This window comes from Oncorhynchus masou, chromosome 26 (assembly GCF_036934945.1).
Source record: "Oncorhynchus masou masou isolate Uvic2021 chromosome 26, UVic_Omas_1.1, whole genome shotgun sequence".
Classification (NCBI taxonomy): Eukaryota; Metazoa; Chordata; class Actinopteri; order Salmoniformes; family Salmonidae; genus Oncorhynchus; species Oncorhynchus masou.
Genome location: NC_088237.1, coordinates 8,033,690 through 8,053,774, shown reverse-complemented (window position 1 = coordinate 8,053,774; position 20,085 = coordinate 8,033,690). Strand labels below are relative to the sequence as shown.

Sequence of the window (20,085 nt, the reverse complement as noted above, 5' to 3'; positions counted from 1 at the left end):
GACCACGGTAGATTTACTGACATAACTTCACATGGAGATTCTTATCCATATAATGCCACCTGTCCAATATAAAACCAATGGCGCAACTCCAATATTTCACTTCTCTGCACAACATGTAGCATGTTCCTGTACAAACTAGAACACACATTTAGAAGGCAAGTGAAAGCAAATGCAGAAGCATGCACCCTTGACATCCACTCCAAAGCTACCAGTCTGTGATCGGCCTGTGAGTTGACTTGTGTCATTGAGCCATTGATCCCGAGCCAGATGAGTTAATGGGCAGTAGTCTCAGGTCCACCTGTTGCTCCTCTTGGTTGAGTTATTGATATTTGAATTGAGTATTGGCTTAATTAAAATAGGCTCTGCCCGCTCTCTCTCTCTCTCTCTCTCTCTCTCTCTCTCTCTGTCTGCTGCCCAGGACCAGGGCTGTAAAACCTAGAATTCCTCAGTAGCAGGAAGGTAGCCAACATCTCCTCCTCCAATGTGCCTTGTTCTGTTCTGTTTCCCCTCGGTTTTACTACCCTCTCTGCCCCAAAGAAACAAAGCTGTACCGGCCCACCCCACCACACTGGGGTTTAAGAGGAGAGAGAGATGAGGCTGGGAGAGAGGCAGATCAGGGGAAATCTACAGAGGCAGGAAGGCAGACGAGGCCAGGTGCTCTCCATTACCCAATCCTTCCACTCTGGTCTCTGAGCTCCACTCCACAACACGTCTGAGGCGCAAATCCACAAAGGTCAAATAGCGGAGGCTGATATTTGTCCTGTTTCACTGCATGTATAAGTGGGTTACCCGTACAAGTGTGAAATGGACATGTGTAAAGGCTCGGGGCCCAGGCCCCAGACTAACACATCTGTAGTCCCATTATTGAGACGGATGGAGGAGTGTGTGTAAGCCAAACGACATACATGTGTGGGGAGAGATGGGGTGCGTGCGTGAGAGAGGGCGATAGAGAAATGCAGGGCTCCTCGTGGTTGAAGAGGTAGGCTCTCGACTGAAACACCAGTCAACTAATACTAAAGGCTTCTGAAACATGTACTTGCAAGTGTTTTCACCGAAGAATAGAGTATTGCAGTGGAATGGTATGTAATTGTGGTCTTTTTCAGAGTGAAATGAAGCTTTCTGCTTGACTGAAGGTGAATAATCCCTGGCTCACCAGGAGACTCTTTTGAAATGAGAGAATGTGATTGTGAAAGTAAAGGAATAGAGGGGAACCCCCCCCCCCCCCCCCCGTCCTCTACTCAGGGGAGCTGTTAAGCAGCAGTGCATTGTGGGTGGTAATGAGGGATGACAGGGAGAGCAGGAATGGAGGGATGAGTGGAGAGGCCTTCAGCCTTCTCCAGTCCTCCCCAGTCTCCTCTCCTCCTTTTTCTCTGCGAGGGATAAGAGACTGTCTAGGGACACGAGGAATTCCACTGACCTGTGTTTTTCTCTTCATGTGTTTTAATGTGTATATGGATGTGTGTGTGTTGCGCTCAACAGGGCTCAGGTGGTAAATAGACCTTGGTCTCAGCATTGACTCCCATCATAATCCCTCCCTCCCTACACAGTGCGGGGTTAAGGGGAAATAGTAAATGACTGTATGACTTCAGTAATGCGCCTGGAGGGACGACCCCCCCCCCCCCCACTCTACTTCACATCATCACATCACACAACTGTTCTCACCTCGGAGATAGAGGCATTTCATTCTGCTGGCAATGAGTTATGGTTCTGGCCTCGCCACACTTCACTAAAATACCTTCAGTGCTCATTAAAAGACGCAGGCGCACGCACGGACATACACGCTGTTATTAAAGTTCTAGGAGCCGTGTTGCAGCACGTTGACTGTGTCTACCTGTGTGGCGTTATTGTCGACGACCGCCTTATCGTAGAAGGAAATTAATTGTTGACAAAATGGAGGGAGGAGGGCGTTGTGACGAGCGAGAGAAGGCGCACAGAGTTATGGCCGCCTGTGGCTGTGGAACCAATGAACTCACCCTGCCACACCCCCTCATGCTAGCGAGAGATACTTCTGAGAAGGGGGGGGGGGGAATAGCTCTTATATGACATATTTAGAAGTACTTCCAAATAGTTTACAGTGTTATTGTGCTGCCGAAACATGTCATAAGTGTCGTAGGACGGCAAGCTACCTCCTTTTGTGCCAGACGTGTTGACCTCGATGGAGCTCTTATGTTGTAATCTCCGTGGTGTACATAGTAACGGTGCAGATTCTAACTGAGCACCGTGCAGAGCAGACCCCAGTTTACCTGTCTGGCGACAAAGTGGGCTAACCCTGCTACTCTCTACCGTAACACCATAAGTGTCGAGGAACAAGGGATTGGCTTCAGACTCTTTCCAGTGAGTGTGTTTACATGCCCAAAGTAATACCACCGCTGTCAATAGTCAGATGAATATACTAGTTTGATTTACACATTTATCTGCTTTGCAAGAAGAACAACCGTTTCCATGGATACGTCTGAAATGAGCCAACCTGATGGGACTTTGATTAATACAGAAAATCACCAATCTAAATAAACGTTCTACCACGGTGACCGTGTTATTTGTGTCAAGAGTTCTGACGTTTTACATTTTGTTTGTAAAAAAAAACGTTTTCCAAGATGAATACTTTGTTTTTCCGAAATCACTTTGTTCCCACAAACGAAGGAAGCCTGCGCTGCTCGTGCGAGCACATGCAAACAACCTTCTGCAACTCTGATCAAGGCGTTTCCATGTCCTAATCATTTGAAAGATTGCTCAGATATGCTTACTTCGATTATGACCTAACGCCGATTTAAGATAAGCGGCGTAAGGTGTTTACATGACTGATGCCATAATCAGTTTAATATTGAATTAATAGTGTGCATGTAAACGTACTCGGGGAGCGCTATGCACACGCACGCACTCACACACACACAAATCCCTCCTCCACACACACGCACGCATGCCAAGACAGATCTGCACATATAAAAGAGCATTCCTTAATCTCTATTACAGATGAATGCAATTCCTGTGGATTATCTCTGTGTGTCTGTGGAGGATGTTAATAAGAGAGTATGTCTGAGAAAGACATCTAGTGTGTTACACTGAGTTACACTGGGACGTCAGTCTGTGAGTGCTGCAGCCATACCAGTCTAAAGGGAGGGGGAGGGAGGGCAGGAGAGAGAGAGAGACATAGAGACTGGGAGATGGAGAGAGAGAGGGACAGAGAGACCGGGAGATGGAGAGAGAGAGGACAGAGAGACCGGGAGATGGGGAGAAAGAGAGAGAGAGAGAGAGGGACCGGGAGATGGAGAGAGAGAGAGGGACAGAGAGACCGGGAGATGGAGAGACCGGAAGATCGAGAGGGACAGGGAGATTGAGAGGGAGAGAGGGACAGGGAGATCGAGAGGGAGAGAGGGACAGAGAGACCGGGAGATGGGGAGAGAGAGAGAGAGAGGGAGGGACCGGGACATGGAGAGAGAGAGGGACAGAGAGACCGGGAGATGGAGAGACCGGAAGATCGAGAGGGACAGGGAGATTGAGAGGGAGAGAGGGACAGGGAAATCGAGAGGGAGAGAGGGACAGAGAGACCGGAGATGGAGAGAGAGGTTGCCTGCTGCTGTAGAACACAGATGTGCTTCAGCTGGGAGGTCTATAGCTATAGTACATTGGCTCCCTATTTAAAAAGAATGTGGGAGAACAAGCTGTGGAGGAAAAATACTGACGTATTTGTATAATTACAGCCAACTAGCGCAAAAATAATATTGCAATATTGTCAAAACTATATGATATATCGTCTAAAAAAATATTGCAATATATAACTGTATATACCCCCCACCCCCAGCACAACGTTGTCTGTTCCTTAAGGTTCTTTCTCAGGTGCTTTCTTTTTGTGTGCTTCTGTGTCTCTTCAGTAGTGTGAAAATGTAAGATAAAATGTTCTAGAAGATACTTTACCCTGGCCAAGTGGTAGGAGTAGTTTGGACAGGCCTGATTGACTATGCTTCATTGTTGACGTGTTTTGTGTGTTGTTTTGATTTGGTAGGGTGGTTTCGTCATTGTGTTGTGTTGCTGAGTGAGTTTATCACCCAGACAGACAGAGCTATCTCCTCATCTTATACACCCTCTTCAATCTCACAGTGGAAAGCCACATCTTAGATATCACAGATATGGTTTATTTTACTTCCTAAACAGCGTTATTGAAGAGCTCCTCCTCTCTTCTCTCTCCATTTCTCTCTCTTTCCCATATTCCCTCCCCACTCCTCCTCTGTTATCACTTGTTCTCTCTTTCTCTCTATCTCTAGTGTGATGCAGGGTTTGTGTTAGAGGTTGACCGATTAATCGGAATAGCCAATTAATTAGGTCCGATTTCAAATTTTCATAAATCGGATTAATTTTTTGTATTTTTATTTATTTTTACACCTTTATTTAACTAGGCAAGTCAGTTAAGAACACATTCTTATTTTTAATGACGGCCTAGGAACGGTGGGTTAACTGCCTTGTTCAGGGGCAGAACAACACATTTTTACCTTGTCAGCTCGGGGATTCAATCTTGCAACCTTACGGTTAACTAGTCCAACGCTCGAACCACTTGCCTTGTATTGCACTCCACAAGGAGACTGCCTGTTACGCGAATGCAGTAAGAAGCCAAGGTAAGTTGCTAGCTAGCATTAAACTTATCTTACAAAAAACAATCAATATATCATAACCAGTTAACTACACATGGTTGATGATATTACTAGTTTATCTAGCGTGTCCTGCGTTGCATATAATCGATGCAGTGCGCATTCGCGAAAAAGGACTGTCGTTGCTCCAACGTGTACCTAACCATAAAGATCAATGCCCTTCTTAAAATCAATACACAAGTATATATTTTTAAACCTGCATATTTAGTTAATATTCCCTGCTAACATGAATTTCTTTTAACTAGGGTAATGGTGTCACTTCTCTTGCAACAGAGTCAGGGTATATGCAGCAGTTTGGGCTGCCTGGCTCGTTGCGAACTGTTTGTAGACTATTTCTTCCTAACAAAGACAGCCAACTTCGCCAAACGGGGCATGATTTAACAAAAGCGCATCTGTGAAAAAAGAACAATCGCTGCACAACTGTACCTAACCATAAACACCAATGCCTTTCTTAAAACCAATACACAGAAGTATATATTTTTAAACCTGCATATTTAGCTAAAAGAAATCCAGGTTAGCAGGCAATATTAACCAGGTGAAATTGTGTCACTTCTCCTGTGTTCATTGCACGCAATGTCAGGGTATATGCAACAGTTTGGGCCGCCTGGCTCGTTGCGAACTAATTTGCCAGAAGTTTACGTAATTATGACATAACATTGAAGGTTGTGCAATGTAACAAGAATATTTAGACTGATGGATGCCACCCATTAGATGAACTACGGAACGGTTCCGTATGTCACCGAAAGAATAAACGTCTTGTTTTCGAGATGATAGTTTCCAGGTTTGACCATATTAATGACCTAAGGCTCGTATTTATGTGTGTTATTATGTTATAATTAAGGCTATGATTTGATAGAGGAGTCTGACTGAGCGATGGTAGGCACCAGCAGGCTCGTAAGCATTCATTCAAACAGCACTTTCGTGCGTTTTGCCAGCAGCTCTTCGCAATGCTTCAAGCATTGAGCTGTTTATGACTTCAAGCCTATCAACTTTCGAGATTAGGCTGGTGTAATCGATGTGAAATAGCTAGCTAGTTAGCGGGGTGTGCGCAAATAGCGTTTCAAACTTCACTTGCTCTGAGACTTGGAGTAGTTGTTCCCCTTGCTCTGCATGGGTAACGCTGCTTCGAGGGTGGCTGCTGTCATTGTGTTCCTGGTTCGAGCCCAGGGAGGAGCGAGGAGAGGGACGGAAGCTATACTGTGACACTGGCAACACTAAAGTGCCTATAAGAACATCCAATAGTCAAAGGTATATGAAATACAAATGGTATAGAGAGAAATAGTTCTGTAATAACTACAACCTAAAACTTCTTACCTGGGAATATTGAAGACTCATGTTAAAAGGAACCACCAGCTTTCATATGTTCTCATGTTCTGAGCAAGGAACTTAAACGTTAGCTTTCTTACATGGCACATATTGCACTTTTACTTTCTTCTCCAACACTTGTTGTTTTTGCATTATTTAAACCAAATTGAACATGTTTCATGATTTATTTGAGGCTAAATTGATTTTATTGATTTATTATATTAAGTTAAAATAAGTGTTCATTCAGTATTGCTGTAATTGTCGTTATTACAAATCAATTTGAAAAAATCTTCTGATTAATCGGTATCTGCTTTTTTTTGGTCCTCCAATAATCGGTATCGGTATCGGCGTTGGAAAATCATCATAGGTCGACCTCTAGTTTGTGTGGTCCGTACTCATATCCAGCTAAAAGGACAAAGTAAAGCTAGCTGAGCAGGGAAATATATTTGGTCACTGATTGACTACAGCAGATAATTGACTACAGCAGATCAAGTCATGGATAATGGGGTCTTGTCAGGAACATGTAATCATCACAGAACCTAGGTGAAACCCTGGTGCATCCTCCATCTCTGTCTGTCTCTCTACATACTGTATCTCTCTCTTCATACTCTCTCTCTCTTTCTAGCTCTACTGTGATATATTCTGAGTCGGGAGGTATGATGAAAGCGTATCCCTATTGTCACTGATTGACTACAGCAGTTAAGGCAGATAAAGTCATGTGTGATGGGGTTTTATCTTGTCAGGAACGTGTAATCATCACAGAACCGAGGTCAAACCCTGGTGCGTCTCCTATCTCTCTCGCCATCTCTCTTTCTTTACATATTGTATCTCTCTCTTCATACTCTCCTCTCTCTCGCTCTCTCCTCTCTCTCTCTGTCTGGCCATGCTCCAAGGCCCTGGCTACAGAGCAGTATTTAGGTCAGCCCTTGGTGGCTGTGTAGTTGCTGTGGTCACTATTCTTACAGCGTAAGTGTGCGTCTCTGTACGCGACAGACTCTCGGGGAAAAATGTGCATGAACGCGAGTCGTCTCTCATTGGAATGAGAAAGACTTTATTGAAGAATCCCTACTGTTGACCAGTCACAAAGGGGCGTAGACTTCGGCTACCAACTTCGGGCTTGCCCGAACAGATGAAAAAACCTTACTGAAGTCCAAAGCGAACAAAAAATGTCACAAAATATTGCGAACCGTTTCCTCTGGGAAGCCTGCGGATGCCTTAACCCCTCCCTTGATCTGTTCTTGACATACCCCTTCTGGTTCCTCCCCCATCTCTCCCCTCCTTTCCCTCTTTCTAATCAACATCTCCTCCCCTTTTCGCTAATACCCCTCCTTTTCCCCTCCTCCCTTTCCTCCACCAGTCTGGAGAGGAGTAGGAATAAGTTGCCTCTAGAAACTGATCCGAGGTCAGTCTTGCACTTTCCCTAACGAATCGCTACGGTTAATATTGGGGGAGGGTACAACGGGTCCTAGATCAGTGCCTATGGGCCACGTCTACCTTTCCATCTGGTGACGAGTAGTAGACACCTGGATATGATGACCTCTGACCTTATAATGAGAGGAAATGGGAGAGCCGGCACTCGATTAGAGGAGAGAGAACGGAGGGTTGGAGAGAGGGGGAGAGATGCCGAGTTGCAGAGTTAACCGCTAAGTAGATATCAGCGGTGAAAATCATTCAAGACGGTATATGTCACTTTGATTGCTACGGATTTGGGACGTTAATCAGCCCCGATAAAGCAATAGGACCCTGTAGCCACCAGTGACCTCGTCCCCAGGGTAATTGCTAGGAAATACAGAGAGATAAGAGAAGGAAATAAGAGAGAGAGAGAGAGCCGGCTGCTGGAAGAGACCCTTCAGTGATCCATCGTGTGACTGTATTCCTGTAATGTAGATATACAACCCCAGCCATCAGGCTCTCGTCTCGGTCTCTGTCCTCACAGCAGATGAACGTCTCATGACACCCGGCAAATTATTCCCAGCTAATTTAATAGACAATGAACATGACACTCTATCCACTCTTTCCCCCTCTCTCTCCTTCTCTCCCTTGGGTCCTTAATCTAATATACCTTGTAATGCAATTCCAGCTTTCAGCCACCAAGGCCTGTGGTGTCAACAGGGGCAACTAGCAGCAATGCACTCTGTTCTATCTATGTTTAGCATCTCAGGTCCAGTGTGACAGTTCGTTGAGCAGCCCCTAGCTGCGAGATAGAGGACAATGGCCTAGACTAGCCTATTGTGGATACGATGGAGTAACAACAGCTGAATAGCAAATCAAACTGTTAGTCCTTCATTTGTACTCATTTTAGTAGTCATCTTGCTGTAACAGTGGCTCTTTTCTTCTCTCTGGGTCTGGCCTTCAATGGGGTCGACCACAGGTTAAAATGCAAGCAGCACGCCGCCTGAGATAGGGGTATGGCTTGGTAACAGGAGAAGGGTCTATAACGTTGTTCCTACAGTGCCTTCAGAAAGTATTCACACCCCTTGACCTTTTCCACATTTTGTTGGGTTACAGCCTGAATTTAGCATGGATTAAATTGAGATTGTGTCACCGATCTACACACACAGTACCCCATAATGACACCGGTGATTTTTATTTTCAGAATATTTTACAAATGAATAATAAATTATAAGCTGAAATGTCTTGAGTCAATAAGTATTCAACCCCTTTGTTGTGGCGAGCCTAAATAACTTCAAGAGGATAGTCATATAGTAAATTGCATGGATTCACTCTGTGTGCAGTAATAGTGGTTAACATGATTTGTGATTGACTACTCCGTCTCTGTATCCCACACATACAATTATCTGTAAGGTCCCTCAGTTGAGTAGTGAATTTCAAGCACAGATTCTACCACAAAATCCAGGGCGGTTTTCCAATGACTCACAAAGATGGTTATCAGTAGTGTTATCAATTACACTTTGGATGGTGTGTCAATACACCCAGTCACTACAAAGATACAGGTGTCCTTCCTAACTCAGTTGCCGGAGAGGAAGGAAACCACTCAGGGATTTCACCATGAGGCCAATGGGGACTTTAAAACAGTTGCAGAGTTTAATGTCTGTGATAGGACAACAATTAGGATGGATCAACAACATTGCAGTTACTCCACAATACTAAACCTGCATGACAGAGTGAAATAAGGAAGCCTGTACAAAACAAAAGTATTCCAAAACATGTAACCTATTTTTAAATAAGGCACTAAAGTAATACTGTAAAAAGTGTAGCAAATAAATCATGTTTTTGTACTGAATACAAAGTGTTGTGTTTGTGGCAAACATAAAACATCACTAAGTACCACTCTTCATATTTTCAAGCATGGTGGTGGCTGCGTCATGTTATGAGTATGTTTGTCATCAGCAAAGTGTAGGGAGGTTTTTAGGTTAAAAAGAAACGTAATAGAGCTAAGTACAGGCAAAATCCTAGAGGAAAATCTGATTTTTTTCTGCTTTCCAACATACACTAGGAGATAAATTCACCTTTCAGCAAGACAATGACCTAAAACACTAGGCCGGATTTACACTGGAGTTGCTTACCAAGACGACATTCAATGTTCCTTATTGGCCTAGTTATTGTTTTGACTTCAATCAGCTTGAATATCTATGACAAGACTTGACAATGGCTATCTAGCAATGATCAACCAACTTGACAGAGCTTAAAGAATTTAAAAAAGAATAATGGGCAAATATTGTACAATCCAGGTGTGAAAAGTTATTAGAAACTTATCCAAAAACAGCTGTAATCACTACCAAAGGTGATTCAAACATCTATTGACTCAGGGTGTTGATTTTCCATAATTTTTTTTTAAATATTTGCACTTTTCTACCACTCTGACATTAAAGATGATTGTGTGTAGATCATTGACAAAAATAAGACAATTAAATCCATTTTATTCCCACTTTGTAACACAACTAAATCTGGACAAAGTTAAAAGGGTGTGAATACCTACTGAAGGCACTGAAGTTATGTACATATCTACCTCAATTACCTCGTGCCCCTGCACATCGACTCAGTACTGGTACCCTGTCTATATAGCCCAGTTATCGTTACTAATTGTGTTTTACTTTTCTATCTGTCTTTCTCTTTGCACTGTTTTTAAGTGCCCATAAGTAAGCATTACACTGTTGGTCTACACCTGTTGTTTAAAAAGCATGTGACAAGTAACATTTGATTGGATTTGATTTGGAATAGGGCATCATGGTTGTTTTTCATAATCACTCTGGAAGAATTGAATGATTCCCTATTCCTGTTCATGTGTTGTAATCCCACCTGTTCCAGTGCTGTCGAAGGGATGCTATTCCCTGTTAGCCCCCACTCCTCTCATCCTGGGGTGAAAGGAGTCTTTTGTGTCTCGACCTGCTTGCCTCTCTCCTCTCCTCACAGCTACGGTTGAGTGACTGACTGGCCAAGTGCGAGCGCTTTAATCCTTGTTAACTCACACCTGACTTTGGGGTTTTAGCGTAGGAGAGGAAGAAGAGGGAAAAGATGCAGGTGTCGAGTGGGATTTTGCTGGGACAGCCGTGTGTGTTTTTGTGTACGTGTGTCTGGGTTATGACATGAGGTGAATTTCGCTCGTCTAGTGGGATAGGAGGACACCTCTGTGACATCATCACCAGCGCTTCCAAAACAGCCAGAGCCTCAGAGTTGCGGAGAGACAGAATATGGCAGAGTATGCTTTTGGACACTACCCTTGGCAGCCTCAGAAGAGGAGTAGTGGCCAGAAGCTCTCCTCCTCTCCATTCATCTCCTCTACTCTATTACTGTCAGTGTGTCTGGAAGCACTCAGTGAAAGCCCCTCTCATCTCCCCAGACATATTTATTCTCAGGTATGTCCATGTGTGCGTTCCAAGTGGCACCCTATTCCCTATATCGTGCACTACCTTTGACTAGATCCCCTACGGGCCCTGGTCAACAGTATTGCACTATAAAGGGCAAAGGGTGCCATTTGAGGCGCAATCCGTGTGCTTGTCTCCAGGCCAGAGCAGATCAAAGCTGCAGCCAGACGTACATAAACACTAATCCTGTGAGATAAAGGGTTCGGGGTGTAGAGTCCACCGGGCCTGCTGGACAGACAGGGACGAGAGACCGGTACAGACGGACAGAGACTGTTAAAGGTAGGGAGCGATGGTGATGGGCGAAGAGAGGGAGGGAGGACGGGATGAGCGAGGATATGTGGCAGACTCCTTTACCTGAATGGACTGCCAGTGGAGGATTTACAGTTGACACTGACGACTCTCTGCTGACTTTGCACAATTCATTCCTGGTGAAGGGGAATATGAGCGGGTTTACAGACCCCAGACCCGAAGTTAGACAACTAGGAAAAATGTACAGCTCATCTATCCGTTTTTGGACTATGCGCTACATCCCAAATGGCACCCTATTCCCTATGTTGTGCGATATGTTGGGACAGGCGTGCCATTTGGGATAGTCCAAAAACGGATAGATGAGCTGCACATTTTTCCTAGTTGTCTAACTTCAGGTCTGGGGTCTGTAAACCTGTCAGGGTTTCTCAGTGAACCCATTCACTCTACACATTCCTGTACAGTTAACCATTGATCCTGGAACACGGTTTCATTTAAAGGGCCACTGCTCAGACTCACGGCCAAGGTTCCGACTATCTATGCCTGACATGTGGCCTATATTGAAACACGAACGTGCTATCATCATGATAAAGTCACATCCTAGTTGTCTGTCGATAGAGAGGTTAGAGCTCTAGTGGTGACAGTGGATAATGGCATTACAATGAAATGTTTGTCGACAGAGAGGTTAGAGCTCTAGTGGTGACTGTTGATAATGGCATTACATTGATACGTCTGTCGACAGAGAGGTTAGAGCTCTAGTAGTGACAGTGGATAATGGCATTACAATGATATGTTTGTCGACAGAGAGGTTAGAGCTCTAGTGGTGACTGTTGATAATGGCATTACAATGAAATGTCTGTCGACAGAGAGGTTCGAGCTCTAGTGGTGACTATTGATAATGGCATTACATTGATACGTCTGTCGACAGAGAGGCTCGAGCTCTAGTGGTGACTGTTGATAATGGCATTACATTGATACGTCTGTCGACAGAGAGGCTCGAGCTCTAGTGGTGACAGTGGATAATGGCATTACAATGATATGCCGTGGTGTCAGTATCTCCTGTCCTCCCGATTTGATATGCCCGTGGCAGTTGTGTGGGAGACGTGATTGATGTGTGTAGGGAGAGACAGATGCACAGCTGTCTGTCTCAGGGAGGTCCCAGTCGTCCCCAGTCATCTGCAGTGATTATCTCTGTCAGCTACAGTTTCATTGTATCCCTGCTCTCGTTTCCTCTCCGCGCATAATATACATCTGCTTGGCAACCACTAAGAACCTTTCCTTCCCTTCCTCATTTAATCTATTCATTTCCCTAACCTATCATCTCGTGCCATGCATATTGAATTCCTGAGTAATAGATGGATAGATTGTAGTGTGATTGTCGTTCCGTTCTGTCAGTCTGTAGGATATACTGTAATGGTCATTACGACGAGAGAGGGGGTGAATTGACCCTGTTCGTCTAACTATCACACAGACAGCAGGCTGTCTGGCAGCATGTCTTGTAGGCTGCTGATATGTGATCCTACATCCCAGTCTGTCTGTTTGCTCACACTGTGCGAGAGAAACTCTTCTACTGGACCCAATGGTTAGTGTGTGTGTGTCTGCGTGAGAGAGAGAGGGATTTGCACGTTCTTCGGCAGATTGTTGAGAAAGCCAAACTGTTAGTGAATGTGTGGGATTGACTCGACAGTCAAACAACCTGTTGGTTTGCTCTGTACCTGATAGGCCAGGGGCGGTTAGGTGTGTCACAGGGAAGAGGGGAGCTGATATCTCTCTTGACACCTATTGGTCGAGGTACAGTCGGTTTGGAGTCATTGTTGTGATTCAAATATTTGAATGTTCGGAGAGAGAAAGGGGTCAGTTGGTCGCTTTGTGGTGTTTTCTCAGCACCTGCTAAATAGGGCTCCGTTTTCACTGGTTTTCATTGGTCGCTGTACCTTTAAAATGTTATTGCGCAATAAAAGATGGTTGCCAGTAAAATAAAAAACACTGCCATCTAGAATGTCTGCTGTTTATAATTGTTGGCTTTCTTCAAGGATTTAACACTATTCCTCGTATTACCATCCTACTTGACTGTGGTAAATGTCAAAATGATTTAAATAATCACATTTCCACTGCAAACAAACCAATGCAGGGAAGGATTGGTCTTTGTGTGGAATGCAGGGGTTGTCCTTTCCTTCTTTCCCCTGTCATAGTGATTTAGGAGCGGAACATACCACTCTCTTCCCGCTGTAGGGGGGGGTGTGAATCCCCCCTCTGTCTCACACGGGTGGGGTTGACAGGTTTGCGAGGGGAACCTGTCGCCTGTCGTACAGACGAGACGTCTGTCGTTTGTTTTACCACCCGCTCTCTGCTTCTTCCGATATCTGTGAAAACACGGCTGTTGTTGTTGGACGGTGTGGGTGGTCACCAGTGTTTGTGGTCACAAAGGGTTTGTGGTCACCAGGGGTTGTGGTCACCAGGGGTTGTGGTCACCAGTGTTTGTGGTCACAAAGGGTTTGTGGTCACCAGGGTTGTGGTCACCAGGGGTTGTGGTCACCAGGGGTTGTGGTCACCTGGGTTGTGGTCACCAGGGGTTGTGGTCACCAGGGTTGTGGTCACCAGGGGTTGTGGTCACCAGGGGTTGTGGTCACCAGGGTTGTGGTCACCAGGGGTTGTGGTCACCAGGGGTTGTGGTCACCTGGGTTGTGGTCACCAGGGGTTGTGGTCACCAGGGTTGTGGTCACCAGGGTTGTGGTCACCAGGGGTTGTGGTCACCAGGGGTTGTGGTCCACCAGGGTTGTGGTCACCAGGGGTTGTGGTCACCAGGGGTTGTGGTCACCAGGGGTTGTGGTCACCAGGGGTTGTGGTCACCAGGGGTTGTGGTCACCAGGGTTGTGGTCACCAGGGTTGTGGTCACCAGGGTTGTGGTCACCAGGGTTGTGGTCACCAGGGTTGTGGTCACCAGGGTTGTGGTCACCAGGGTTGTGCTCCGCTTCGTTTTTTTATTGTCTATTGAATTGAAAATCACCTGTTGATTCTATGCGGATTTTTTCAATTCATTACGAACGTTTAAACATGCTTCCTAAATTGTGAGTTGAAAAGTAATTTACCCCCCCCCCCCCCCCCATCATGATGGCCACTCTCTGTCAGTCACAGACCACAGACAGATAGTGACAGCAGTGTCATCGATCTCCAGAATGGGTGGGTGGGGCAGTTAGTGATATAGACGAGGGTGTTGTTGTCACTCACTGTGACAGATGGAGACCTTGGTGGAATGTCCCAGTGTCCGGCTCCATCCCGAGTGACGCAGCGGTCTAAGGCACTGCATCTCAGTGCAAGAGGCGTCACTATAGTCCCTGGTTCGAATCCAGGCTGCATCACATCCGGGCCGTGATTGGGAGTCCCATAGGGCGGCGCACAATTGGCCCAGCGTCGTCCCGGGTTTGGCCGGTGTAGGCCGTCATTGTAAATAAGAATTTGTTCTTAAGTGACTTGCCGAGTTAAATAACAAATGATATCATAGATGGCTAGGCCTGTAAACTACAGAGACTGACCGGTGTCATGCATATCACTGTCTCACAGTCTGTTAACAGCCTCATTAGCACCTCCTGCCTCATAAACAAGATGCACTGATGTAAGGTGACTTTTGAGTTTCTCCCACTTATGCTTAGGATCCGGGGAGTTGTTGCTGACTGGACCCGCGTCTATGGAAAACAGATTGCTGTTTACTTCATTTTATTAATCCCAATGAACACAATTCAATCATCATATATATGATTCATTCACGGTTGCAGCTCGGGCAGTATACTGCCTGGACTAATAAAAGAATGAGTGACACGGCGGTGAGTTTTTTATTGTTTGGACAATACACCCGTTTGTTTACTTTAGCACGACTATATCCGTCTCATAGCATCTTAATGGTTATGACGAGTTCATAAATGCTTGGCGTATCGTAATTGTAACACACACGGAACACTGAAGGAAACTGTAGCACACTGTTGATCTTGATGCTTCCCGCAAAATGTAATGGATCTTATTTCACCAGTGTCTCAGACTCCTTAGACCTTCATCAGGGTATTTCACTCACTCCGATATACTTGTAAACGGCATCTTTGTAATGTAGTGTGTGGTGTTTTATATCGCTATGGGGTGGGTCCTGTCGTCTCCCGTGTTACTCACGCTGTGCTATTTACCCTCGGAGAACTCCTGTTTCCATGGCGTCTGAATATGACACGCCCCGGGATGACTGGCAGTGATCTGCCCAGGGACACCCTGTGTGTACGTGTGTGTGTTGCCCTCTCATTGACCCCGAATAGAACAGCTGGGGGGGGGGGATATAAATAGCATTTCTCTTGGGATGCCACGGGACAGTTTTCCTCCTGGAAAACTCTCCCTGTATTTAACCTTGTCCTCCCATGTTAATGGCCTGTTGTCAACCCTCGTTCCCTCAGTATTGTGTGTGGGGAACAGTATGGGGTTCACTGGATCTATGTAGTTAGTCACTAAGAGAGGCAGGACTGTGCGCTTGTACTTCATGGCCAATAAAGTAGGCCTTTTTCCTGGTCAGTTTACTCAGTGAGTGAATAGCTTAGATTTGCCTTTTGAGGACCCGGAGAGTAGGTGATGAAACGTTTTGTCAAGCACAGTCGGGATGGTTTGAGCTGTACTCTCAACAGCGAAGGGTTTAGAGTGCTACTGTTGCCTTAAGCTGAGTGCCAACAGCTACTGTCTGGACCTGCTGCTTAATGTTAACACTGAACAGGTGACTGGAACCTCTTACACCTGCTTCCTGTAGAGTGTGTGTGTGTGCGTTTGTCCGACCATCCCTGCTTGTGTTTCAATTAGCTTCTGGACCACCATGGGTACTGACTGTGTTGCGCGAACAGACAGACAGAGGGGACAGGTGGGGGAGTAGACAACTTGGGTAGACTACTCTGTGATGAATGTCTAGTGTAACAGATACTCTCTGTGCTAGTAGAGCACCCTCTCTCTACGGTGAACTAAGGGAACGTGTGTGTGTGTATGACCACATGGAAGGGGGGGGTGGGTGCTTTTGTGTGTTCTTCTCTAGAGGTATGTGGTGACTGTGGGTGTAACAGAGTGGAAAACAGGTCGTCTTGCTCTTCTTTGTCTGATAATGATGACACACTGGGCAACACTTTTGGTGCGGAGGAGGAGGTGGGGGCTGTGAGGAGACAACGGTATCAGCACCCAGTCTGATAAACAGTGTGAGGCAGTCTGATGAACAGAGGCACTGACGGGGGAGGGAGAGGAGAGGGAATATAGGAAGGGGGGAGGCGGGGCTAGAGAGGGGTGTAGGGGTCCTGAGAAATGACCTAATTTGGGGGAGAGTGACTGACAAGGCACCTGCCGCTCAGCCGTCTCGGTCACTCACGCATACACATTGACTCAACAAGACTCCTGCAACCTGATCGGCCACTCAGAGATGTTTCAACAGTATTTCAACTGCTGCAGCCACCTGTTGACAACTCTCCTCCTACATCCCAGAAACCACAGTATTAGAGCCCTGTAGACTCTCTCTGTATGCTTGGAGTTGAACAAATAGCCTCGCCCTGTAGACTTTGTATGGATCAGCCCTGTAGACTTTGTATGGATCAGCCCTGTAGACTTTGTATGGATCAGCCCTGTAGACTTTGTATGGATCAGCCCTGTAGACTTTGTATGGATCAGCCCTGTAGACTTTGTATGGATCAGCCCTGTAGACTTTGTATGGATCAGCCCTGTAGACTTTGTATGGATCAGCCCTCTAGACTTTGTATGGATCAGCCCTCTAGACTTTGTATGGATCAGCCCTGTAGACTTTGTATGGATCAGCCCTCTAGACTTTGTATGGATCAGCCCTCTAGACTTTGTATGGATCAGCCCTCTAGACTTTGTATGGATCAGTCCTGTAGACTTTGTATGGATCAGCCCTGTAGACTTTGTATGGATCAGCCCTGTAGACTTTGTATGGATCAGCCCTGTAGACTTTGTATGGAACAGTCCTGTAGACTTTGTATGGATCAGTCCTGTAGACTTTGTATGGATCAGCCCTGTAGACTTTGTATGGATCAGCCCTGTAGACTTTGTATGGATCAGCCCTGTAGACTTTGTATGGATCAGCCCTCTAGACTTTGTATGGATCAGCCCTGTAGACTTTGTATGGATCAGCCCTGTAGACTTTGTATGGATCAGCCCTGTAGACTTTGTATGGATCAGCCCTGTAGACTTTGTATGGATCAGTTAAGAGTTAGCAGTGTCAGCTCTCTTCCTATAACCCAGCGTTATAACGAATGGGTCTAGGCCTACGGGCTCTACACGGAGTACACCAAACGTTAGGAGCAACTTCCTAATATTGAGTTGCATCCCCACTTTTGCCCTCAGAACAGCCTCAGTTGGTTTGGTCATGGACTCTACAAGGTGTTGAAAGCGTTCCACAGGGATGCTGGCCCATGTTGACTCCAATGCTTCCCACAGTTGTGTTAAGTTGGCTGGATGTCCTTTGGTTGGTGGACCATTCTTGATACACACATGAAACTGTTGAGCATGAAAAACCCAGCAGCCATTGCAGTTCTTGACACAATCAGTGCATCTGGCATCTCCTACCACACCCTGATCAAAGGCACTTCAGCTTTTGTCTTGCTCGTTCACCCTCTGAGCGACACACACACACACACACAATCCATATCTCAATTGTCTCAAGATTCAAAGTTTCTCTTGTACACTCCGTGCATATGACATATGGGATAGAAGAACTGAGCAGTTTGCAGTTGTTCCACAAGTTGAAACGAGATCAGAGTTGTTTAATTACTTAGGAGTGGCTTTGAATCAGGTGGAATCACAATGACACCTAATTAATTCAATCTACCGTAGTCGATAGAGAACCGTGGCATGACAAACAAGTGCAGCTGCTAAGCTCTGCACAGAGAGAGAGAACGCTGGCAGAGACTCAGGACACTGGAAGCCAGTCCTTCCCAAGTCTCACTGTAACATAATATTTGTCAGGAAATCGCTGTGAGCAGCACACGTGTCTCGTTTGCGGGAAGTGTTGGTGTTCACACTCTTGGGTCTGCGTCCCAAATTGCACTATATTCCCTATTGAGTGCTGTGCTTCTGTCCAGAGCAATGTGGGTCTTGGTCTAAAGTCGTACACTATATAGGGAATAGGGTGCCATTTGGGATGCGCACGAGATCTCCTCTGAGAAGGATCCATTAGGATTGAGATATTTACAGTAGGTAATTAAAGTGTGTTCCTGGACAAGAGGGAGGGAAATGCCGACATTTTGCTGTCATTGACAGGACAGGTTATTTATTCAAATGATTATATGCCTGCCAGTGACTCTGTCTAGTTGATTTAATGTCTATGATCGGGACAGTTTTAACAAATTGAGCTCATTCGTGAACTATTCAACAAAGTTTAACACCAATCTTCATGTGTTTAGTGTGGTTGAACTGTGGTTGACTCTACCACTCTGCAATACATCCACTTAGATGAGGATCACTTCTATATTCTACAAAACGCTCAACAAATCTTAGCAAAGCTTCATGGCTTCAATTATGTACATTCGTTCTGATCCGTCTTTTAACTGTTGCTCTGCTCTGTCGTTCATCCATTTAACCCCTCCCCCCTCTCGCTCTCCCCCCCCCCCTCCCCAGATGGTATCCATCGGGTCACAGCATTGTGCACCCTGCGGGTCACCATAATCACAGACGACATGTTGACCAACAGCATCACAGTGCGCCTGGAGAACATGTCTCAGGAGCGCTTCCTGTCCCCTCTACTGTCCCTCTTCCTGGAAGGTGTGGCAGCCGTGCTCTCCACCAGGTAATGTGTCTGCTCCCTTCTTACGGTCCCAGAAAACCTGCTTGGAAGAGTCTCGGTATCAGGAGGGAATGATAACCCTCGGAACCGGGATTCCTGTCTAACCTGGGAATTTTTTGGGGAAGTTATTGAAGTGTTGCAACCTTAGCTTCTACTCCATGGAGGTCCGTGTAGCATTCTGTTGCTGCCACAGCACTTCTGCTCTGTATGATCATAAGACTCTCTACTCTCCACCAGCCGCCAGGCCGTCTTTGTGTTCAACATTCAGAACGACACAGACGTTCGCGGCGCCATCCTCAACGTGACCTTCTCGGCGCTGCAGCCAGGCGGTCCCCCGGGGAGGTACTTCCCCTCCGAGGAGCTGCAGGAGCAGATCTATCTGAACCGCACCCTGCTCCGACTAATATCATCACAACAGGTAACTTGCTCACAACAGGTTCTTTGAATGAATCCCAAATTGACCCCTGCCTACCCACTCCTGGACAACTGGGTCATGTACAGTTGGCCCCAAATTGAAGAAAATGATCAGGGAGGTACTATCCGAACTTGTCCAATAATAAATGTTTTTTGTTGTTTTGAAAAGTTTAGCTACGGTGTGCCGTAATGAACACGACTCGGGTTTTCCCGATCTAAGTCAGCCACTGATTCGAAGGAGACCGAAAACCAGCCATCTCTGCGGCCCGTTTCATTTTCTGGATTTGAGCAATTTCCTAATGAATTGTATCCGTTCCAGGTGCTTCCCTTCGACGACAACATCTGCCTGAGGGAGCCGTGTGAGAACTATATGAAGTGTGTGTCTGTGCTGAAGTTTGACAGCTCCCCGCCCTTCATCTCCTCCGACACGGTGCTGTTCCGGCCCATCCACCCCATCAACGGTCTGCGCTGCCGCTGTCCTGCAGGCTTCACCGGGGACTACTGTGAGACGGAGATAGACCTCTGCTACTCAGGACCCTGCAGGAACAATGGAAAGTGTCGCAGCCGAGAAGGAGGCTATACATGCGAGTGTCAGGAAGACTTCACTGGTCAGTGGCTCCACTCAGTGAGGGAGTTGATTGTGTGTACTGTATTATCCTTGCTAGCCTGTTCCCTGGCCTGTTGTGCTGTCTTGCAAATGGTGCGAACGTGGCCATAGTGGTTGGCAACGTAGCACAAAAGGTTCTGGGACCAGGCTAATACTTTCCTAGGTCTTTAAGAGATTTAAATTGTGTATGTAGGTACTGTCTGGTATGTCACCCCAGCCACCATCAGAGTGTAGCTTCCAGTTTGG

The 20,085-nt window shown here is 46.1% G+C and overlaps 1 protein-coding gene across 1 annotated transcript in view; it reads left to right on the top strand.

The window, feature by feature from the left end:
- The window catches only part of celsr1a (cadherin EGF LAG seven-pass G-type receptor 1a), a 126,884-nt gene that overhangs the window by 42,736 nt on the left and 64,063 nt on the right, over positions 1 to 20,085 (top strand). Inside the window, 3 exon segments of the mRNA XM_064938242.1 lie at positions 18,653 to 18,821; positions 19,056 to 19,236; positions 19,552 to 19,840. Coding sequence (XP_064794314.1) covers positions 18,653 to 18,821; positions 19,056 to 19,236; positions 19,552 to 19,840 — 639 coding nt within the window.